This window comes from Taudactylus pleione, unplaced genomic scaffold, assembly GCF_031769625.1.
Source record: "Taudactylus pleione unplaced genomic scaffold, aTauple2 ptg000519l, whole genome shotgun sequence".
NCBI lineage: Eukaryota > Metazoa > Chordata > Amphibia > Anura > Myobatrachidae > Taudactylus > Taudactylus pleione.
In genome coordinates this window covers 4,944,542-4,970,396 of record NW_028284921.1, presented here as the reverse complement: position 1 = coordinate 4,970,396, position 25,855 = coordinate 4,944,542, and the positions used below count along the sequence as shown (strand labels likewise).

The window sequence follows — 25,855 nt, the reverse complement described above, 5'->3', positions numbered from 1 at the left end:
CGACGTTGTTCACAGACATATTGTCTGTACACACTGGCCGACGCACCCCCAATTGAGTTCAATTGAACGGTCGATATGTCAGCCAGAGAGTATCAGCATTAGACGCATACGAAATCACAAAATGTATCTGAAAGGTTTTTGCCAACTATTTAGAGTTGGTTTCATACACAAGTTTGCAACTTCACGTTATTGGGTCAGAGGCGGCAGGAATACAACTAGGGGCATGGCTTCACTGTGAATACCAAAATGATAAAAATGGCAGTACGCAAATCATGAAGCAATGATTAGCATTACTGCCTCGCAGCCCTGAGGTCTTGAGCTCAATTCCCACCAGATACTCTGGTTTCCTCCCACAATCCAAAAACCGACTTTTAATGAATATAATTAGCTTCTGACAAAATTAATCAAATTGAATCCTTGTACTAGGACTACATTCCACACTTCTAAATCAATTAGGAAACACCAGAAGGTAATCCCCACTCAGCTCTGCAACCTTTGTCTCACAATGTGATACAATGAGCAAAATATTAAAAAAAGACAGAATTAAAGGCAAAATACAATAGTGTGATATGATCAAATTAACAACAAATCAAAGGATAGTCCATGCGTTTTGTAATTAAAGCTTCAGAGATCAGTGTTTCTTTTTAGCCATCTCCAGAATAAATAATAAACCCACCACACACTAGCTGATGTATATACTCTTGCATTATGGTAGAAGATAAATTTGCCTTGAATATGTTATTTTGGATTACCTTTTACTTTCTATATCTCTTCTCCAGAATGTACATGTACAGAAAAATAGGAGGGCAAAAAAAGAACAAACAAGTGCATTATTTCCAGTAATTTGATTCAAAATTGTGAAAAACTTAAATTATTTCACTCACATTTGTAAATGAAGAAAGTAGAGACATAACAAGATGTACATAATGTTTGGTTGAACTCGTACCGGAATCATGAAGATTTTATGCATATAACAAGTTCTCTTGGTTGGTATATAGTCCCCCGTTCTGTATTCAGTGTATAAACGTATAAAGTCATCTAATCCTGAAGATTCCCCACGGCCCCTGTTAGACACCTCAATCTCTGGACGCATTTTGTCATGCTTAGTATCTTTCTCAGCAGGTATATAATTTCTGCTTGGTAAGCATTATAGCGTTTAACCTGCGATATGTTAATGTTGCCACTGGGGCAGTCTTCAATAGTAGTCTTAGCGGTCTATTCATTATGTTAATTATAGGGGACCCAGATAATTAACATATTAACTTGCAGCGAGCGCCGGAGCAATTCACCATTGCTCTGGCACAGAGACAGCTGATCTGAAAATCAGCTGTCTCTGTAAGCGGCTTTAATGCTCCTTTCGGAACAGTGAGACAGGTCATGCACCCGCAGTCAAGCATAGAAAATATTGTATTTTTCGGAGCTAGATGAATTCTTTTCCCATACTAGTGTATGGGGACAGTGAGCCATTCCTGGAGAGAAAGGAAAGCAGGAGATATCTGTGACATCTCCTACTTTACCTTCTTGATGAATTACAATGTGCATTTTCAACTGCTTTTGTAGAATTTAAGTGATGATGAATAGACCCCTAAGTAAGATTGTACAATTACACATTTCGCCCACCATGTCCCTAATACTTGGTAAGTGACTGTACGTACAGGAGGCCTCAGCTTTAGGGGTTGATCCACCTTGGAATGAGTTGGATTGCTCCATGAAAAAGTGCACACACATTCTGCGCTGATGATAGCTCTGGAATAGCATAGGGCTGTGTACAAAACTTTGCATTTCCGGGGGGGAATTGGGGGTGACATGAGGTGACGTTGCCACCGTTTCCACCTAATGACCCCATAGTGTTTAGTATAACCTTTATTTGTAGTATTAGCACTGAATATTCATATTTACCTATAAATCAAAATATAGAATGTGGATTTTTTTTAACAGTTTTGTAAAGCTGTCTGTAGTGAACCATATGTTATATGTACAGTATATTACATATATTATGTAGTATAAGAGTAAACTGACAATTATATAAATAAGGAGCATGGAGAATATTATACTGTAGTAATTGAAATGATAAAGCTCATTTGTTGTACTCTGAAGCTTCCCTAATGATGCACAATTGCTGTGCTCCAAGACATTCGCAAAGAACATTAACTATACTATGAGACCTCCCTGATGAAACCAACTCGATGTGACTTTTCAGTTTCATAGAAAAGCTCATATACTGTACTGTGGTAGTTCCCTGGTGAAGCACAGTTGTAATGCTGTGGGAATTCCATGATAAAGCACACCCACAGTTCTGTTGGAAGTCCCCAAAGTACACCCACTTGCCTGGCTGTGAAAAATCCCAGATGAGGGCGTGCTTATTCTACTGCAGTGATTCCCTGATGAGGCATACTTGTGGTACAATGATGATTCCTTGATGATGTACTCTTTCAGTACAATGAAAATTCCTTAAGGGTTCTCACTTGCTGAATTATGGTAATTTACTGAGAATGCACATTTCTGGTGTTACTTGAATTCTATTAAGAACACTTTCCGTACTGTGAAAATTACCCGTCAAAACTCACTTACTGTACTATAAGAATTCCTTAATGAAGCTCAATATCTGTACTTTGAGAATTCCTTAATGAAGCACACTTACTATACTATAAGAATTCCTTAATGACACACACTTAGGGGCATATTTACTAAGACCCAGACAAAGATCCTGATGTTTGGTCGAAACGAGTTGCAGGCTGTGACTGTGTGTATCCAAGAATTGAGGCCCACTCATTTATTCCCTTGAAAAATCATTTGGAGTTCCTAGGTCCGGAGGGTCAAGGGGCCCCATGTTTATAGATATGGTATGAACCTATCATATTCTTCTGCAGTGATTAATCTAAGTTCTTTTATTCAATGATTCAGTTGTTTTTATTCCCTTTTACTAGGGTAAATATGCCTGTTTAACCATATATACCTGCTATATCTCCCTATTCAAGGTAATTTTAAGTGTTTATTTCTGATTGAAGTATTGTTGTTCCCCTGGTCAGAGGGGGCTGGTCTACATCTTAATAAATTGTTGAATTACATATATGTTTCTTGGTCTTTTAACATATCCTTTTCCACCAACTTTTAGAGAAAAAAGGGGTAGCCCATTCAAAACCACTTATCCACTTTTTACTTACTAAGATTCGAGTTTGGTAGAGTTTTGTCCTTTTTAAACTCGATTTAACTCTCTGAAACATGGGTGATTTGAGGCTCCTGAAACTCACAAATTTATTAAGAAGTGAGTTTAGCTGAGAGTGTGTTTTCCGATGATGAAGCATATCGAGATATCTCCCCCGAGTAGCAAGTTTAGATGAGATTACTCCCCCGAGATTGCATTGTTTTCTCTCTGCCAAACTTGCACATATCAGTGATATATGTAAAGGCTGCTTCTGTGGTCTACCTGTAAAACAAGTTTTTTTCTTAAAATACATGATGTAGGGTCCTCCCCAAAAGCATAACTAGCCCAGGGCTGCTCAGCCAGTCCCGTTTCCTAACATTTTAGGACCAGTCCTGGTTTTAAATAAAGGGGGAAAAATGCGTAGGGGTTCCCCTATATTTAAAACCAGCACCAGACCCAAACTGACCGGGGTGTAATGCCACAGCCAGGAGACCCTATCACCAGGTCTCCCCAGCCAAAGCATTCACACCCCAAGCCAGTCAGCCCAACCCGGGGATCTCAGGGGAGGTGGAGACCCCCCCAAGAAGGGGTCCACCCTCATCCGACACCCATGCTTAGGCTGAAGCCCAGGGCTCTTCCCCGCTCCTCTAGAATGGTGGGTACAGGGGTAATAATGGTATAAAATTAGAGAAACTATTGTATTTTATAGTGGAACTACAAATGCCAGCATGCCTGTACTTTGGCAATTGTGGAACTACAAGTGAACGCTGATTGGCTAGTGGTCCATGGGAAATACAGATGACAGCAATCTGTCATCTGTATTTCCATCATGGATCGGCTCAGTTATGTTGCCAAGTACGGGGATGCTACGGAGAGCCGCGCCAGGAAGGAGGTGAGTATTGGATCTTTTTTCCAGGTACCCCATTGGAATTCTACTGGAGAAGGAGACAGATCAGCTGGAAACAGGTAAGTATGTGTGAGTGAGGTAGGTAGAGGTATGAAATAAAGTTGTACTTTACATGGTGTAGGAGTGTTGTGGTTATTTAACTATTTATTTTACAGCAGGGTTACGGGTGCTGGCCACCTGCTGGCACTTGTAGTTCCACAAGCGCCAAAGGGCAAGCATACTGGCACCTGTAGTTCCACTGTAAAATACAATAGTTTCTCTAATTTTACAAAATTATTACCCCCGTACCCACCGCTCCAGGGGTGCGGGGAAGAGTCCTGGGCTTCAGCCTAAGCCTGGGTGTCGGGAAATGGGGGCCCCTTCTTGGGTGGGTCCCCACCTCCCCTGAGATCCCCAGCTTGGGCTGACCGGCTTGCGGTGTGAATGCTTTGGCTGGGGAGACCCGGTAATAGGGTCCCCTGACTGTGGCATTACACCCCGGTCAGTATGGGTCTGGTGCTGGTTTTAAATATAGGGGGACCCCTACGCATTTTTTTCCCTTATATTTAAAATCAGGACTGGCCCTGCAGCCAGATGCTGGTTCCTAAATTACGAGGGAATCCTACACATTTTTTTCCTGTAATTTCGGGAACCGGAACTGGCTGAGTAGCCCGGTGTTGGTTATGCTTTTTGGGGGGGACCCTACGTTTTTTTTAAATGAACCATTACAATACTGATTCCATACAGAAATATACACAAATCATACTGATCTGTGTATATTTCTGACAAACACGCAGCTCAGGAGGTGGTCTATTTGAAACTTCAATTTAGCTGCGAGTTTGCTATAATTACACCCGAGATTGAAATCTCATTTGTTAGTAAATTTCCGAGTTGTATCTTTTTCAGTGAAAGTACTTTCGAGTTTGGCCGATGGTGAGTTTATTCTAGTTTGCAATCTGACCCGAGTTTTTCAGTGAAAAGATAGAAATCTCTACCAAACTCACCCAAGTTTATCTTTAGTAAATTTGCGAGTTGAAAAAAATGCATAAACTCACGTGAGATTGCAATCTCGACCAAACTCAAATCTTATTAAATTTACCCCCTTACTGTACTTTAAGAATTCCTTAATGAAGCACACTTTCTGTACTAAAAGAATTCCTTAATGAAGCACACTTTCTTTACTAAAATAATTCCTTAATGAAGAACACTTACTGTACTTTGAGAATTTCTCAAAGAAGAACACTTTGTGTACTTTGAGAATTCCTTAATGAAGCACACTTACTGAACTATAAGAATTCCTTAATGAATCACACTTACTGAACTATAAGAATTCCTTAATGAAGCACACTTACTGTACTTTGAGAATTCCTTAATGAAGCAGACTTACTGTACTTTAATAAATCCTTAATGAACCGCACTTACTGTACTAAAATAAATCCTTAATGAAGCATACTCACTGTACTTTGAGAATTCCTTAATAAAGCACATTTACTGTAACATAAGAATTCCTTAATGAAGCACACTGACCTACTTAATAATTCTACAATGAAGCTTACTTTGCTATAAGAATTCCTTAATAAAGAACACTTACTGTACTATAAAAATTATTTATTGAAGCATACTTACTGTACTTTGAGAATTCTGTAATGAAACACACTTACTGTACTTTGAGAATTCCTTAATGAAGCACACCCCAAGTTAGTCAGCCCAATCCGGGGATCTCAGGGGAGGTGGGGGCCCTCCCACGAAGGGGTCCCCCCTCATCTGACACCCATGCTTAGGCTGAAGCCCAGGGCTCTTCCCCGCTCCTCTGGAACGGTGGGTACAGGGGTAATAATGGTATAAAATTAGAGAAACTATTGTATTTTATAGTGGAACTACAAATGCCAGCATGCCTGTCCTTTGGCAATTGTGGAACTACAAGTGGAACACTGATTGGCTAGTGGTCCATGGGAAATACAGATGACAGCGATCATCTGTCATCTGTATTTCCAGCATGGATCGGCTCAGTCGTTTTGTTATGTTGCCAAGTACGGGGATGCTGCGGAGAGCCGCGCCAGGAAGGAGGTGAGTATTGGATCTTTTTTCCAGGTACCCCATTGGAATTCTACTGGAGAAGGAGACAGATCAGCTGGAAACAGGTAAGTATGTGTGAGTGAGGTAGGTAGAGGTATGAAATAAAGTTGTACTTTACATGGTGTAGGAGTGTTGTGGTTATTTAACTATTTATTTTACAGCAGGGTTACGGGTGCCGGCCACCTGCTTGCACTTGTAGTTCCACAAGTGCCAAAGGGCAAGCATGCTGGCACCTGTAGTTCCACTATAAAATAGAATAGTTTCTCTAATTTTACACCATTATTACCCCCGTACCCACCGCTCCAGGGGTGCGGGGAAGAGTCCTTGGCTTCAGCCTAAGTCTGGGTGTCGGGAAATGGTTGCCTCTTCAGGGCGGGTCCCCACCTCCCCTGAGATCCCCAGCTTGGGCTGACCGGCTTGCGGTGTGAATGCTTTGGCTGGGGAGACCCGGTAATAGGGTCCCCTGGCTGTGGCATTACACCCCGGTCAGTATGGGTCTGGTGCTGGTTTTAAATATAGGGGGACCCCTACGCATTTTTTTCCCTTATATTTAAAATCAGGACTGGCCCTGCAGCCAGATGCTGGTTCCTAAATTACGATGGAACCCTACACATTTTTTCCCTGTAATTTCAGGAACCGGGACTGGCTGAGTAGCCCGGTACTGGTTATGCTTTTTGGGGGGGACCCTACGTTTTTTTTTTTTCATTAACCATTACAATACTGATTCCATACAGAAATATACACAAATCATACTGATCTGTGTATGTTTCTGACAAACTCGTAGCTCAGGAGGTGGTCTATTTGAAACTTCAATTTAGCTGCGAGTTTGCTATAATTACACCCGAGACTGAAATCTCATTTGTTAGTAAATTTCCGAGTTGTATCTTTTTCAGTGAAAGTACTTTCGAGTTTGGCGATGGTGAGTTTATTCTAGTTTGCAATCTGACCCGAATTTTTCAGTGAAAAGATAGAAATCTCTACCAAACTCACCCGAGTTGATCTTTAGTAAATTTGCGAGGTGAAAAAAATGCATAAACTTACGTGAGGTTGCAATCTCGACCAAACTCAAATCTTATTAAATTTACCCACTTACTTTACTATAAGAATTCCTTAATGAAGCACACTTACTGTACTTTAATAAATCCTTAATGAAACACACTTTCTGTACTTTAATAAATCCTTAATGAAGCACACTTTCTGCACTAAAATAAATCCTTAATGAAGCACACTTTCTGCACTAAAATAAATCCTTACTGAAGCATACTCACTGTACTTTGAGAATTCCTTAATAAAGCACATTTACTGTAACATAAGAATTCCTTAATGAAGCACACTTAATGTACTATAAAAATTCCTTAATGAGGCACACTTACCTACTTAATAATTCTACAACGAAGCTCACTTTACTATAAGAATTCCTTAATAAAGAACACTTACTGTACTATGAAAATTATTTATTGAAGCACACTTACTGTACTTTGAGAATTCTGTAATGAAACACACTTACTGTACTTTGAGAATTCCTTAATGAAGCACACTTACTGTACTTTGAGAATTCTGTAATGAAACACACTTACTGTAGTATAAGAATTCCTTAAAGAAGCACACTTACTGTACTTAGAGAATTTCTTAATGAAGCACACTTACTGTACTTTGAGAATTCCTTAATGAAGCACACTTACTGTACTTAGAGAATTCTGTAATGAAACACACTTACTGTAGTATAAGAATTCCTTAAAGAAGCACACTTACTGTACTTAGAGAATTTCTTAATGAAGCACACTTACTGTACTTTGAGAATTCTGTAATGAAACACACTTACTGTACTTTGAGAATTCCTTAATGAAGCACACTTACTGTACTTTGAGAATTCTGTAATGAAACACACTTACTGTACTTTGAGAATTCCTTAATGAAGCACACTTACTGTACTTTGAGAATTCCTTAGTGAAACACACTTACTGTAGTATAAGAATTCCTTAAAGAAGCACACTTACTGTACTTAGAGAATTTCTTAATGAAGCACACTTACTGTACTTTAATAATTCCGGAATGAAGCTCACTTTACTATAAGAATTCCTTAATAAAGACCACTTACTGTACTATAAGACTTCTTTATTGAAGCACACTTACTGCACTTTGATAATTCTTTAATGAAGCACACTTACTGTACTTTAAGTGTGCTTCATTAAGGAATACTCAAAGTACAGTAAGTGTGCTTCAATAAAGAATTCTTATAGTACAGTAAGTGTTCTTTATTAAGGAATTCTTATAGTAAAGTGAGCTTCATTAAGGAATTCTTATAGTGCAGTAAGTGTGCGTTCATTAATTAATTCTCAAAGTACAGAAAGTGTGCTTTCATTAAGGAATTCTCAAAGTACAGTAAATGTGCTTCATTAAAGAATTATTAAAGTACAGTAAGTGTGCTTCATTAAGAAATTATTATAGTGCATTAAGTGTGCTTCATTGAGGAATCTCAAATTACAGAAAGTGTGCTTCATTAAGGAATTCTCAAAGTAAAGTAAGTGTGCTTCATTAAGGAATTCTCACTTTACTTTGAGAATTCCTTAATGAAGCACACTTTCTGTAATTTGAGATTCCTCAATGAAGCACACTTAGTGCACTATAATAATTTCTTAATGAAGCACAATTACTGTACTTTAATAATTCTTTAATGAAGCACATTTACTGTACTTTGAGAATTCCTTAATGAAAGCACACTTACTGTACTTTGAGAATTAATTAATGAACGCACACTTACTGTACTATAAGAATTCCTTCATGATGCTCACTTACTGTACTATAGGAATTCCTTAATGAAGCACACTTTCTGTACTTTGAGAATTCCTTGATTAAAGCACATTTTCTTTGCCGTGGGAATTGGAAATACAAAGCACAATTGTTATACTAATTGAGTTTCCCGATGAAGCACTCTTCTTGGGTTGTGGTAGTGCACTTACTGTGCTGTGGCAGACTCACTGTGTGTCAGGCCACGACAGTGTAGCTGATGTGAGAGCCTGAATGTTGTCTTTTGTTTAAAGTGTGAGTGACATGAGGATATATCAGAAGATGCCCCAGCTGGGTTGCTTTGGTAACAGGTGATAAGCACAATTGTGTGCTTTCCCTCATATATGTAGAGTATGGGTAACATGTTTGCCACATACTGTACATGTTCTGCAAACAGGAGGGTGCAAGGCATACTTGCCAATCCTCCCGGGAGCTGTGGGAGGCTCCCAATTTTTTGGGTAACCCCCTGACTCCCGGATGTGTAGGCACTTATCCCGCATTCTGCCCACTTCCCAGTAAATTGGTCAGAATGGGGAGAATATTCCAGGGGATTGGCTGGTCGTGCGCAGGGGACGGGGACTAATGACGCAATTCTATTAGAGTAATGGTTTAATGACGCAACCCGTTGGCCCCCAACACCGCCTGCCTGCTTCTCCTCGCCGGGCTTCTCCCAGGAATGGAAACTCAGAAGTTTGGCAGGTATAGTGCAAGGTAGCTGTGGAAACTTCATGGGTTGGGGACCTGTTGTCAGAAAGTAAAGAATCGTACAAGACATACAGGATCAGAACTAGTAAGCTAGCCAGGATCCATAAGCGTCTCTATAATGGGTGCAAGGTGTGCGGTGCACCATGGACCCACACCGCACACCCTGCACACATAGTTAATAATATACTTATCTCTCCGCAGATTCCGATGTGCTGCTCCACGGCGGCCATTTTTCCCAGTGATCTGCGCATGCGCAGAAAAGATATCCCCCAGGAAAATAGGTGCGGGTGCCATTTTCTCAGAGACTCGTGCATGCACAGTAGATTCTAGCACGAAGCCAGAATCTACAGTGCTCAGTGCACTGAGAGAGAGGAGAGGGACCAAACGGAGGCTGCACATGGGCCCCCTCCTCTTTTAAAACGCTCCTGCCAGGATCAGTACAAGTGGCAAAAAGACAATGAAAATCAGCAACATGACATTGAACAGGATTACATCAGAATCAGAAGATACGGTTGAACTGAGTCAGAAACCAGGAAATCAGGTTCAAAAGGATTACTACTTTCAGAGGCCGGGAGCACAAGCAATTACATGGCAGTGAGTGAATTTTAAGAAGTAGTTTAAGCAGGCCTGAAGATTGATGAATGAGCATCCGATTCTGACAGCTTATTAAGAGTAATAGACTATTACTCCTCCTGTCCAATCCAATGCTGCTGAAAGTTATGCATTGCGCTTCAGCCTCACTGGGCCTGATTCAGCTTGGATACCAGTTGCTAATGTGTACGCAATCGGTCGATTGTTTCGTGCTGCACGGACACCACGGACTCCAAACAGGGCATTGATTGACAGGCAGAGAGCATTTGGGGTTGGTGACGGGGGGTGGTCGGGGAAACACAGGCATGCCTGTGCATTTGAATGCCGTTACATGGACGTGCATAAATTACCCTGAGCTTTCCACGTGACCTGGAAAGTTAGCTATTTGTGAGTAAGGTCTGACCTGCCGCAGTGTTGGATGTGGGTTCGAAGTCCTTTGATGTGTCCAATGTTTGGCCTGGTTTGGGCGGTGTCATGAATGTGAGCGTAGGCAGAGGGCGTGTGTATGTTAGCCATGCGATGGCATTGCGAATGCAGCATTTGCATATTTCGCCTAAGATCTGCCTACAGAATTGCACACAAGTTAGCAACTGCAATCCAAGCTGAATCAGGCCCACTATTATGATGTTGGCATGATGTTACCTTTGTTCAAGCCCAGATATGTCCATGACACAGTGGGAATTTATAGCAACGCTGTCACACTGGACTTTATTTTGGCTATAATACTGACTTGAGCTTCTGGAAAGTGCATAAGCCAGTTGTCTGATAAGATTTGTGGAAACATGGGAAATTGGGTGTCACATAATAACAAAGATCAAACCCCAAAGTGCTGAGAACTTTGAATGATCATTTTTAATTGAGAAAAAATAAAGGGTGAATCACTCTGCATATTGCTAGCAAGCACCTACAAGAGGTGGTAAGTACCTGCTTTTAAAAATGGTGGAGAGAGAAAAAACATTAAACAATTGTTCCTCCTATAACTAATTACACCACCGTGATGCTGTTTTTGGTAAGTTAATCATTAAAAGTTGGCAACATGATATGATCAGATGGCCCTCAAAAGCTTCTGATCATTACTAAGCAGCCCTGCGTAAGCCAATATGGGCTGGCTACTATGGTTTTGGAGAACACACAATATGTAGGTTTTCAAATCATAGTAGTCTTCTCCTGGGATACTCATTGATGGGCTGATTACTTTTAGTAGAATGGGGGGGTCCATAAAATCAATTTGACTCATTTGCATTCTGCTAATAAGATTGGATCTTGCTAGCCACCCCAATACAGATATGGTTAGGGTAAAGAAGCCCCCCCAAGATATACCTATATAGGATCACCCTTTTTTTAGTGCCCACTAAACACATGAAACACAAATCCTCTCCCCATCCCCATGTAACAACTGATTCCTAATTTTTTTTACCGTCTTTCGTACATGTCTTCTGCCTTAGCCCGTACCTTCTCCTTTCTTTTGCTCCAAGGTGTTGTTTCCTTTGTTCTCTTTACTTTCTGGCACCTTCTGCTCTTTTGTTTAGTTGTTTCTGTAGCGTTGTCCAAGTGTACACTGAGAGATTTTGGTGTCACATGAAAGCTGTTTACTCAGCAGAATAACAGCTAAAGAAGGGAGCTCTTTAAAACTTCCTAGAATGCTTTATGCTGGCAAAAAAAATCTACATAGGGGGGAATTCAATTAGCCATGGGACTTGCCCCATAGCTAATTGATCACGCCTCGTGGGAATAAGCTATTCAATTAACCTTTTGCCCGCGCTGTAAACCGGGCGTTAACGCGCACTAAACATTTGATTCCGTGTAAACTGCGGGATCAATGGGTTGTCCCCGTGTGTTAAACCCCAGAGAGGGCCTCTTCTTGCAGATTTTTCTTTGCAGCTCCTGGAGCTGCGAGGAAAATGCCACTTCTGGGTATTAATGCACGGGGTAAACCCCGCTGATTGAATTGTCGCGCAGGTATCCTAGCCATTTCTCAGCAGCTGCGAACTCACTCATGAGGCAGCAGCAGTATAAATAAAATTACATTTTAGGAATAGCTATCATTTTATTTCATCAGCTATTTTCCTGCAGCTGTCAGAGTAGAAAATATGCTGTTTTTGACACCCTCTTAACAAAAACTAATTTATTTAGACTGTCCAGCATATTGAAAAAAAAAATATCCTGCCCACTTTTATCTTTTTTTTTCCTTTCCTTTCTAACTAGGCCTCAAACTCATATGGGAGTAGATTGAAATTAGGATTGTTTGAGACTGCTTGGAGTTACTGTATACTGTGCACGATATGAACTGTACACGATATTTGCTACAGAGACGTGATAGAGAGTATCTCTGTTTAGTGTTCACTCTAGGTCCTACACCAGGCAGGGTGCCGGGCCTATAGAAAGGGTACTTCTGCGCGCATCCGAAAAGGGGGCGTGTCCAATGAAAAGGGGCGTGTCTTTATGATACGTCCCTTTTTCGTCACTCTTGGGGGCGCGCCCGACACTTGCGGACATGCCATGCAGCTCCCAAGCTGCACTGCCAGTTTCCCCAACCACGGGACACTGCGGCCTGCGGGAGGGGACAGAACCCGCAGTCTGTTCAGCGGGGCACCGTGCCAGAGAGCAGGGTGCTTTCTGCGCTTTCGAAATAGGGCAGGGCACAGCGCCCCGCTGAAACAGCCTAGCAGGAATGCTAGCTGTTCACTACAGCATAGTAATATACGGGGGCTGCTTTGTCATGAAACTGTATGCAGTATCACCACTTATCTTTCACTTTGCATTTTATTGAGGGGCAAATAGATTGTTTCTGCAATATAGACCCAAACTACATAGGCCTAATTCAGAGATATATACAGTAATGCCACTGCAGCTGCGATTTTGTACGCAGTGTTTTTGCGAAAATATCCAAATGTTGCAGCCACCGGGATTTGTATTGAGATGCCTAACAGCGGCTGCAGAAAACCAAGTGACTGCATACAAAGACGCAGCTCGGTTGCAGAATGGCCATGGGAAATGACACACCATAGCAATTTTCACTGCGTATGAGACACGCCCCGAAAACACCAGCGTTTGAGTCGCCACCTCCCTGTTGCTGCCCACAGTCCACGACTGTCAATCACTTTACGAATAAAGCCTCACTGCAAGCGAGAACAATTATTAAACTTGATGCATGCGCACTGCGACTCATATGCATGCGTAGATCACCGATAATCGATCAAACTGCATAAACATCGGCATTATGTTTATCTCTGAATCAGGTCCATTATCACAAATCCACACCCATTTTCTGGTCTACAAATTGAGACAATCACACCAACATAGTGGGACAATTATGGGGATTAGGGTGCGGGGGGGGGTCAGGTGTAGGTAATTGTGGGGGAGGTTAGGTTTGGCAGCGGGAAGGGAGGGTTAGCGGTAGGGAGAAGGGGGCGGGTTAGGATACTGACCGCCAGGTGTCGGTATCCTAAACCTGTCGAGATGCCAGCTTCGGAATTCTGACCGCCGGGATCCCTGGCTTCCACTGCGCACGCATTAGTGAGAAGGGACAGACCTACAATTATTATATAGAATTATGATTTCCAATGTAACCAAGAAGCATACCATTGTGACTGTTCTAAAGCTTTCTTGCTAGAATACAGAATGACCTTACTCTCCATTAAAAATCAGTAATGAGTTCGACTAATGTATTCATGATTTATTCCTGGGTTTTTATTTTAAATTTTGTAATTTCCTATCTGGCCTTCATCCAATTAAAATAAATCTACTGCAACTGATAGTTCTTCATTTTTTTTCAAGCTTCTATCATACTGTATTTAATTAATTACACATTGAACAATCACAGCATTATTTTGTAGTTAACTTCACCGATTAGCCATAGCATTAAAATCACTGACAGGTAAAGTGAATAACATTGATTATCTCATTACAATGACACCTGTCAAGAGGTGGGATTTATTAGGCAACAAGTGAATAGTTCTTGAGGTTGATATGTTGGAAGCAGGAAAACTGGACAGGTGTAAAGGATCTGAGTGACTTAGACAAGGGCCAAATTGTGATGGCTAGATGACTGGGTGAGAGCATCTCCAAAACAGAAGGTCTTGTGGGGTGTTCCCTGTATACAGTGGTTAGTACTTATCGAAAGTGGTCCAAGAATGGACAACCAAATGGTGAACTGGCAACAGGGTTATGGGCGCCCAAGGCTCATTGATGCGTGTGGGGAGCAAAGGCTAGCCTGACTAATCAGGTACTGTAGAATAAACTGTGGAAAAATGTAATGTTTGCTATGATAGAAAGGCATCAGAACACACAATGCATTGCAGCTTGCAGCGTATTAGGTTGTGTAGCTGCAGAATGGTCAGAGTGCCCATGCTGACCCAAGTCCACCACCGAAAGCACCTATAATTGGCATATGAGCAACAGAACTGGACCATTGACTGGAAGAAGGTGGCCTGGTCTGATGAATCATTGTTTTCATTTACATAATGTGGATGGCCAGGTGTGTGCTTCTTTTACCTGCGGAATAATTGTTACCAGGATGCAGTATAGGAAGAAGGCAAGCCGGCAAAGGCAGTGTGATGCTTTGGGCAATGTTCTGCTGGGAAACCTTGGGCCCTGGCATTCATGTGGATGTTACTTTGACATGTGCCACCTACCTAAACAGTGTTGCAGACCAAGTACACCCCTACATGGCACAGGTATTTCCTGCTGGCAGTGGCCTCTTTCAGCAGGATAATGGTTTGAAGAACATGACAAAGAGTTCAAAATGTTGACTTCAAATTCCCCCCGTCTTAATCTGATCAAATATCTGTGGGATGGCTGGAAAAACAAGTCAGAGCCACGGAGGCTCAACCTCCCAAATTAGAGGATATAAAGGATCTGCTGCTAACATCTTGGTATCAGATACCACAGGACACCTTCAGAGGTCTTGTGGAGTCCGTGCTTCTTTGAATCAGAGCTGTTTTGGTGGCATGAGGGGCACCTACACAATATTAGGCAGGTGGTTTTGATGTTAAGGCTGATGGGTGTATATATAGATAAGTATAATACAGAGTTTGCTCCATTTTCCCCGTAAATGCTCTACTGCGTATACGCAAATCTTCGTGAAAATGGTTACAGTGGCGTTGGAGAAAAGGTAAGTATATAGACTATGGGTGCAGAATGTGAGCTGTTGCCCTCCTTGGATGCAGGGGCCCGTCTGCACCACACACCCTACAACTATTATAGATATGCCCATGATTGTAGGCTAATGTTGAACTGACCATATTGTGACTCTCTCCACCTTCTACATTATGCAGGAACCGACTGCCCTTGATGAGCAGATATGTCCTGCCACTGCTTCTTTGTACTTACAGGGTCCATCTGTCTCTTAGATTTAAATGACTTGATCCTAAATTCTATATTAATCTCTCCTTACCACTGCATTATTATTATTATAGGATATGTGTAATGTGAGTGTGGGTTAATGATTATTCCGTGATGTAATACTCAGCACACCACTCACTACCAACCTGCTATTTATGTGTCTCTCTACAGAAGCTGACTGAGTCATGAAGCATGTGTAACACATCTGCAGTAAGATTCACAGCAAGAGGTAGAACAGATATTGAAACAATTTTGTAGCATAAATATATTTGCTAATTAATGAGAGGACTACTTAACCTAAAATAGAAGTTGTTTTACATAAAAGAGCTGCGTATAACACATACATACAAATAAATATGAAAATGTTCCCATAGATTGAAAGAACTTGAAACATTTGCCATTAGATTTGCTGTAGCTGAGTATAAACTATTGATGTACAGTAGTTATCAGTTCTTCACACTCAGGCACTGTCTATGTGCTACAAATAGACAATAATAAAATCATATATATTCTAGTTGTATAGGAAACAATCTCCCATAATCTCAGCCTTATATGAAAGATAGATGATGGAGAGAAAAAGGGAGGAAGAATGTGGTGAGAGAATTAAATTACTTCCAATTATACTTATTGTACAGTATGTCACAGGTGAGTGGGAGATAAGCTCCTTCTCTTCTTACATGTTTCCAGCTGTCTTTCTGCCATCTCTTCCTGGATATCTCAGCGCTTTCTTAAACGCAACATGCATAAGACTGAGCTCATCATCTTCCCACACTCAAGTCCCATCCCCTCTCTTCTTTTCACTATCCATTGACAACATTGTCATCTCTTCTGTCCCACAAGTCTGCTCTCAAGGATTTATCCTTGATTGCACCTTTTTAAACCCCCAAATTCAGACCATGTCCAAGTCTTGTTGCTTACACCTTCCTAATATCTCCAGGATTAGGCCCTTTCTTACAACAAAGACCCTCATCCATTGACTGATCATTACTTGCTTTGACTATTCCTCTTATCTGTACTTCGCAACCCCTGAATATCTTCACTCCAATCCATCCTCAATGCTTCTGCTTGGCTCAATTTTCTTTCCAGCTGCTGTGCATCAGCCTCTCCTCTCTGCCAAGCACTACACTGGCTCTCCTTTAACTACAAAGTCAATTTCAAACTCCTCACTGTCACCTATAAAGCCCCCTCACCCAATACTCTCCCCATCCATTTGTGACCTTGTCTGCCTTCACACTCTGAAAAGGTGTAGGACCATAATTGGTAACTGAGTAACGAGCTCACGAGACACTTATGGAATTATGGTGTGTCCTGCAGTAGGCAGGTGAGAGATGGTGCAGACCCAGACCTGGGAGAAGTTGGAAACAGATAGGTGGTCTTTTTCCAGGAGAGCTATTCTATGCAAGAAAGGAGTGGAAGCAAAGTATATTTGCTGCTTATTTGAGATGGTCCAAGAGTAGATGGAGGAGTTGGAGTCTCTATTACTACCCTCTGGCTGGGGTAGTAAAGTAGGTAACCACTGCAGCTTGTACAAATACACTGACAGTTGGGCTGCAGCCAAACAGGGATGGCCACAGAATTCACAATTGAGCTCAGTGGCTGCAAGAGTTCAGTAGATATATAAAACAGCCTTAATTTTGGTATGCTGACACTCCTCAGTGCTACTATGTCATTTGCCAACAGTTTCCAAAAATATCTAATGCTTTATATTGGAAAGAATAAGATAATGGGATGATGCAGAAATGGTAGCAGATGTGTGTTTTTGCAGGTCTGCATGAGTTGCAAATGTTCCAGCATGCCATTACTGTACAGTAGAACATATTTTCCTTCCCCTGTCCCACTTCTCTGGGCACCTTAACTTGTATAGTGCAACTTCAATACAATACGCAAGCTACAATAGTACTCACTCTTCTTCAGCCCAAAATTAATGTAGCCCCCTTAACAGCTATTATCTGGTGATCACTAGGGGAAGGGCACATTATCTTCTGCAGATAATAGCTAGATTGGTTGCTATGGGCAACATCTCCAATTCTAAAAACTCTCACTTTAGTAAACTTACCCCATAGAATCCTGCTTTTTACTATTTTGGAAAGGTGGATTATTGGTGAAACAAGAAGCACAAAGTAAAAAAAAAAAAAACTTGTTTGCTTTTGGGTCCATTTCTTGAAATGTTAATGGAAAACATTGTTTTAGATATTTGGGTTAAATTTAATTTATTGGTCCATCACAGGTGCATCATGTAGCGTAGGACCACCAAAGCAGAGACGCCTTGATGTGGCTTGGTGGCTGACCATACATTTGCAAATATATGTAACTGAGATCTCTGCATTACTATTATTATACATGATAATATAAAATATATATTATCATATAGGCTGACAATCACATTTGGCGGTCCTTTGCTGTGTGCTGGGAGAATTTGTGTGTGTTTTTTTCTTGTCTAGAATGAGTAAAAAGTCTGATGGTACTGTACAGTATTTTCTCAAAATGCAAAGACTTCTGGAAAAAAACATGGTATAATTTGTATGGGTACCCCTTAAAAAAAAATAATTGACAAGATGTTGGAATGTGCTGAGCACAACTGTGGAAAAATTACCTCATCACAAGGGTGAGAAAACCCTCAACAGCGAGAAGGGGTTAAGGGGAGGAGACTTGCAGGCTTATAAAAGGGGGAGTGACCTCACTTTTACCTTTCTTGACTGTAAATTTCTTCCTGCCTTGTCCTGATAGATTTGTGGTTGCATCACGTGATTGCATGTTGTCTTGTGTTGTTTGTTCTATTTTTGGGGCAGTAATGTGCGACAAACAGTGGCCAATATGGTGATAGTTGGTCAATTGCAATGTGGAAAGTGTATATGTTTGGTGTTATCACCCGCATGGGTATCACCTGCAAGGGGGGTTCAAGTTGGTGAACTTGAAAAATAATTACCAACTTTTTTTCAATCCTTTCAGGGAGCAGCCAAAGAGGACCAGCTGCTCTCAGCTTCGGGGAGCGGGGCCATAGTATAGCCGTCATTAGGCACCGCCCCTATGCAGGAAACACCCCCCCACCGAGGGGATGGGGCTAAATTACGTGATTCGTGTCATATAGACCCGCCCCCTCCATACGGACCTGCAAATTTAGCTGAAAATCTCCCCATCCTGCCCACTTCACTAGAAAGTGGACGGGATGCAGGAGATCTGCCTACTATTCCAGGTGTGCGGGGGTTACCCGAAAAATTGGGAGCCTCCAGCTACTCCCGGGAAAGTGGACAAGTATGACTTGAAAGGGAGAAGGCACTTATTTGTTGACCATGTTGCGCTTGTGTGAGTGTTATATCCCACCTCTTGATTGTTGTTGGTTAATTCAGAGGTTCACAAACTCCGCCATTACATTCCAGGTTTTAAGGATATCCATATCTGAGTACAGATGGTTAAATCAAATTTACTGAGGTACTAATTAAGTCACCTATGCTCAAGCAGGGATATCCTTAAAATGTGGACTGTAATGGTGGAGTTTGGGATCCTCTTAGTTAGTTGAATCACATCATGAGCCTCTACTTGTGCTTTAGTCTGCTACCATAATTTTGTTAAATTTTACATTTCAAAATCAATCTATCCAAATGTAGTTTTCAAAACCTGTTTTAATAATTATGTTTTATTTTACCATTCCTATGTCTACTTGTCTTTATATATCATAGTCGTTAAGTAAAGTGTGTAGCAAGGTTTCTACTGCTTGGAGGTTTAATAGTTGCATTATAATGCTAGTCTGGAAGAAAGCTAAAGGTTGATTAGAAGAAATGGTTTCATATAAGTCAGGGATCAGTAAGAATGAGAAGATCTACTCCTGAAACAAACTATTGATCAGGTGCAGGTCGCAAAATAAGTACCATGTGAAATGCAATAGCACAAAAGGTTCTCAACCTCAACCCTCAAGTTTTCCCCACAGGTCATGTTTTGAGGATTTCTGCATGTGGCAGCAGGTGGGATAATTACTGACCCATCAAAGTAGATTGTCACCTGTGCATGATTAACAAAGTCATGTAAACATGACCTGATGGTGGTAATTGAGGATTGGAGTTGAGAACCCCTATTAGGAGATAACAATCACACACTTGAGTCTCAGCATGTATACCTTTTCAGCACGAGTGTTCCTTCATTATCCTTGTCTATAGCTGTCATGTACAGTGTATTGTCCAAGACATTTTCCAACTTAGTACACCATTATTATTAGTGGTTGTTTTCTTTTTCCAAGTTTACTTATTCAAATGCTTCCACCACTATCTCATGTATGTTTATCATAAGCCAGCTGTTCCCAAACTCGGTCCTCAAGGCACCCTGACAGTCCTAATTTTAAGGATATCTATACTTGAGTACAGGTGGTTAAATTAAATTGACTGAGGTTCTAATTAAGTCACCTGTGCTCAAGCATGGATTTCCTTAAAAAATGGAATGCTAGGGTACCTTGAGAACCAAGTTTTTGGAACCACTGTTATAAGCAATTATAAGTAAAAGAATAAAAGCTGACATTGTTGTAAAATAAATATGCATTTCTTTTTATAGATGCGTACACCACCTCAGAAGTGACTTATGTATGGACACGTAATGCCACAGAGTCAGTTGTGGTGGCACCAGATGGGTCAAGATTAAATCAGTATGTACTTTTAGGACATTTAGTTGGGAAAGAAACCATTAAGTCAAGCACAGGTTAGTAAACAGGTCTTATTGAAGAATACAATTGTACTTTGCACTGCAATCTGATATAATGACCAGATCTGATGTAGTGCCCTGACCATTTCTGCTGTCAGGGCACCTATTAGAGAATCCCCAAATGCTTGTCAAAAGTTAAAATACAGTAAACTGTATGTAGAGTACTGATTTGTACAGTATACTTTATACACACTGTATACTGTATGTAGAGTACTGATTTGTACAGTATACTTTATACACACTGTATACTGTATGTAGAGTACTGATTTGTACAGTATACTTTATACATACAGTATACAGTATCTAGAGTACTGATTTGTACAGTATACTTTATACATACTGTATACTGTATGTAGAGTACTGATTTGTACAGCATACTTTCTGCATACAGTATACTGTATGTAGAGGACTGATTTGTACAGTATACTTTATACATACTGTATACTGTATGTAGAGTACTGATTTGTACAGTATACTTTATACACACTGTATACTGTATGTAGAGTACTGATTTGTACAGTATACTTTATACATACTGTATACTGTATCTAGAGTACTGATTTGTACAGTATACTTTATACATACTGTATACTGTATGTAGAGTACTGATTTGTACAGCATACTTTCTGCATACAGTATACTGTATGTAGAGGACTGATTTGTACAGTATACTTTATACATACTGTATACTGTGTGTAGAGGACTGGTTTGTACAGTATACTTTATACATACTGTATGCTGTATGTAGAGTACAGATTTGTACAGTATACTTTATACATACTGTATACTGTATGTAGAGTACTGATTTGTACAGTATACTTTATACATACTGTATACTGTGTGTAGAGGACTGGTTTGTACAGTATACTTTATACATACTGTATACTGTATGTAGAGTACTGATTTGTACAGTATACTTTATACATACTGTATACTGTGTGTAGAGGACTGGTTTGTACAGTATACTTTATACATACTGTATACTGTATGTAGAGTACTGATTTGTACAGTATACTTTATACATACTGTATACTGTATGTAGAGTACTGATTTGTACAGTATACTTTATACATACTGTATACTGTGTGTTGAGGACTGGTTTGTACAGTATACTTTATACATACTGTATGCTGTATGTAGAGGACTGGTTTGTACAGTATACTTTATACATACTGTATACTGTGTGTAGAGGACTGGTTTGTACAGTATACTTTATAGTTATACATACTGTATACTGTATGTAGGGTACTGATTTGTACAGTATACTTTATACATACTGTATACTGTATGTAGAGTACTGATTTGTACAGTATACTTTATACATACTGTATACTGTGTGTAGGGGACTGGTTTGTACAGTATACTTTATACATACTGTATACTGTATCTAGAGTACTGATTTGTACAGTATACTTTATACATACTGTATACTGTGTGTAGAGGACTGGTTTGTACAGTATACTTTATACATACTGTATACTGTATGTAGAGTACTGATTTGTTCAGTATACTTTATACATACTGTATACTGTATGTAGAGTACTGATTTGTACGGTATACTTTATACATACTGTATACTGTATGTAGAGGACTGATTTGTACAGTATACTTTATAGTTTATACATACTGTATACTGTATGTAGAGTACTGATTTGTACAGTATACTTTATACATACTGTATGCTGTATGTAGAGTACTGATTTGTACAGTATACTTTATAGTTTATACATACTGTATACTGCATGTAGAGTACTGATTTGTACAGTATACTTTATACATACTGTATACTGTATGTAGAGTACTGATTTGTACAGTATACTTTATACATACTGTATACTGTGTGTAGAGGACTGGTTTGAGAAGGTACTTACTGTACCTCCTCGAACCAATTATTCATACATTAAAATATTAATGTAAGTACTCAGATATTGCTCATAACAATAAACACACGTTAAAGGCAGATCTGCAGTATTCTTTCCTGCTCTGTATTTGTAGATTTGCATTTTGTGGAATTTACAATCTCTGCTAGGATGATGACTGTTCATTCTCCCATGTGGGGGTGTTGGGGTAAGAATGGGAGCATTTAAATTCTGATGCCAAAATGGTAAAGAGAAACAAGGCGATTATCTCAAGGATCAGTATTAAAACATTTGCTCATTTCTAGTGTACGTCTACAGCCAGAGCCCCCATATTGTATCCAGAATGTGTATAGTGCTAACCTCCAGCATGCAACTTTTCATTAACTGTGATTTCATTATTATTTTTGGTATTTATTTATTTCATTTTGTTTTACAATTTAACAAGATTCACTTCCCCATACAATATATTGGAAGCCTGTATGTACTATTGTGAATTAAGGCACAATAAAAGACAGACTTTATCTGCTTGCCAGATCTGGAAACTCGACCTAAAAACTACATTTCTGGGAGCACTATAAGCAATGCATAAATACTTGCACAAACGCTTAAGAGAGAAACACATTCCATAAATTAGTCTAAAACAATGAGCCTTTTAGGAGAAAAAATAGAACATAAAATAAATGAAAAGGGATGGTACTAAAAGAGTAGGAGATTGGACTTAGGGCCTGATTCAGACCCACTCGCAAGCGGCTGTCCGCTCGCAAGTGGGTCGATGGTGTGCACTGAGCATGCGCACGACGGCGGGAGCTCCGTCGTGCGCATGCGCCAGACGCGACGAGCGAAGGACTTTCCTTCGCTCGTTGTGTCTGATCAAAGGGGGCGTGCTGTCGATGTTGATTGTCAGCATGCCCCCTTTGGTGGGCGTGCCGGGGGCGTGCCTCCCTGATGGGGGTGTTCCCAAGGGAACGCCTACCGTCAGAAGCCGGCCCACTGTGGGAGTGATTTTGGCTCTGATAGAGCCAAAATCACTCCGGGCCTTGCGGTTGAGAAACTGAACCGCAGGCTCCGGCTCGCAGTGGCGATGGTCGCGATGGTCAAGACCATCGCGGCCATCAACCTGCACGCTCGTATAGGCTGTGGGTGGTGACCCACAGCTATACGAGCGTCCAGGAGGACGCTCCATAATTATGGAGGACGGCCCTCATTCAGAGCGTGCGCTCTGCTCAGAGCGTACGGCTCTGAATGAGGGCCTAAGATAGTTAGTTGTGCTTAGATATGATATTGAGGAGTCTATTTAACATGATGAGCCTGTGAGATTGGGTTAATTGTCATCGATCATCCCACAGTAATGTACTATTCCTCTAGTAATAACTCTGCCATAACCCCACTCTACTGCTTGGGTTTCTCACTTTCATCATCAGTCAAACCCTGGCAGTGAAAGGGTAAAGTGAGGACACGAGCAGTTAATGTTCATACATACACTCGTATTTCAACCGGTCTGGAATGTCAAATTATTAATTTGTTCAGAAACATTTTTGATTTATTTTCTTTATTATAAAAAGAAAACCTAATAAAATATTAACAATTAGCGTATTTTTAATAATACAGCATACAATAGCTCTGCAGTTATGGAAGCCAAATTGTCCAAAATGGGATTTATGAGAAATGATTAGCTATAGGGCTGGCTTTGTTGGTTACCACATATCTCCTCCTCCACCTACTGTACATCTTAACACCATGTAGACATACCTCCCCATATTTGCATCTCCTTCCATCCCCGCATCTCTGTCATCCACCCACTAAGTAAATTACACATACATCCACATGCACTTACACCACAGCAGATGAATCCATTTTGCTGTAATGGGACACAGACAAAAATACATTATACATTTTTACTTCTGCATTTAACAGTATAAATGTGTCATACCGCTCAGCAATAATCTGACTTTCGCAAATTTATACACAGCATCTAATCTGACTTTACTGGCTATACAAATCAGGTCACACCCACTCACTGTATATATATATGTTTATGTAAATGAATAGTAAAAAGCTAATTTGAGAGGCACCAAATGATGTAGCCCTATCAGATTACGTCCAGATGCACCATATTTTGTTTCTGTTTTTTTCTGTTATTATTATTATTTTTATTTTTTTATTATTATTTCCTCTCACACTACATCCATGGCTATAGAAAGTGAGGCATTTCTTACTTTCAGTGCCTATATTTGGCATGTTTTAAATACTGTATGTGCTTATGACTCTCTGGGGAGGGGGGGGGTAATTTACTAATCGTCAGGTTCTAATACCCGACGCTTCTGATCTCGTTTATGCCCGAAATTTAAAAGGGCAATGCTTTTACTAGCAAAATATGTCTAGTAAAAGCATCGCCTTTTTAAATTCTGGGAATAAACACGATTGTTAGCGCTGGGTTTTAGAACCAGATGCTTTGTGAATAAGCCCCAAGATGTTATTTGTTATCATGGGATTCATTATAATGTAACTCTTATTTTCTTCTATTGTTGTATTATATATCGGTATGTAGTCAGTATCCAGACAGTCAGGATGGCGACAGTCACAATACAGTCACTGTGTTTATTATTTCTGTGTGAGTGAATGAAATGTTTTGCTGTTTATAAAAGCATTGCTGATCCTCCTCAGTATCTCCTGCCCTTTTGTATACCAATCTGTGCTATGAATTGTAGGTACTGTGAACAAAATTCTCACTTGGAATCTTTCTGTCTGTCAGGAGAGTACACAGTTATGACAACACATTTTCATCTGAAGCGAAAAATTGGCTATTTTGTGATTCAGACATACCTCCCCTGTATCATGACAGTCATTTTGTCTCAGGTGTCATTCTGGCTGAACAGGGAATCTGTGCCTGCAAGGACAGTGTTTGGTGAGTACAAATTGCAATGTGCACTCTAAGTAAGCTTTGAAGATTGTTATGAAACAAATAAGGTGTTTTTTAGAACACTGATATTTACTTTGCTATAACAGAGTTTGCTGAAATGTTTGCACATGATATAAGAGATAGCCAAGGCAATCATATTATGTTAAGAGACATGAATTTGTGTCATCATACAGTTGTTGCTAACTGTTCAAATAGTACAGGAACTAAATTACAGAATTTTGTTTTGTCCCTGACAGTCTTTCTGGTTTATACATGTACCTGTACCTTACTCACAGGAAGGGCTGCCATTTTGTTGGCTGCACCAATATTCAAACTATCAATTTTCGAGTAATTAGTAACAGAGGTGTTTATACATCAGTGAGGTCACCGTACATTTATTCTGCTGTGTACTTGTCAATATGTTGTTAATTCGATCGACAAACTATATACGGAGAGTGTATGGGTACAACGCCATTCATAGACCTATCAGGTCGACCCTGCAGCACAGCCGATGCCGATATATCTTCAGGATATATATCGGTTCGTCTGGCTTTGTGTACAGGCGACCCGTTGACCGCCCCATTCACTGGCTGCAAGGACCGCCAACACTGACATAATAATATTGTATACGCAGCATTAGTAATACCACGGTTCTTGCCTCGGTGATACCATTGTTCATGTCTCAGGGCCTGATTCAAAGGTGCATGCAAATCCGGCTGCGATTCAGTATGCAGTTGCAGACTGAGACACCCCCAAAACAGTCGCAAAGTCTGCATCTGACTCTCCGCCCCATGTTACCTCTTACTCCTCACTGACTGTCACTCACTCTGCAGTCAAATCCTCTCTGCGACCGCCATCAGTAATCCACTGGGACACAT

The 25,855-nt window shown here is 40.4% G+C and overlaps 1 protein-coding gene across 1 annotated transcript in view; it reads left to right on the top strand.

Annotated features, from left to right (window-relative positions):
• GABRA2 (gamma-aminobutyric acid type A receptor subunit alpha2) overlaps positions 1-25,855 on the top strand; it is a 165,290-nt gene that overhangs the window by 79,556 nt on the left and 59,879 nt on the right. Inside the window, exons 7-8 of the mRNA XM_088450552.1 lie at positions 20,073-20,216; positions 24,831-24,983. Of these exons, the coding sequence (XP_088306678.1) occupies positions 20,073-20,216; positions 24,831-24,983 (297 nt within the window). The remainder of the gene's footprint in view (positions 1-20,072; positions 20,217-24,830; positions 24,984-25,855) is intronic.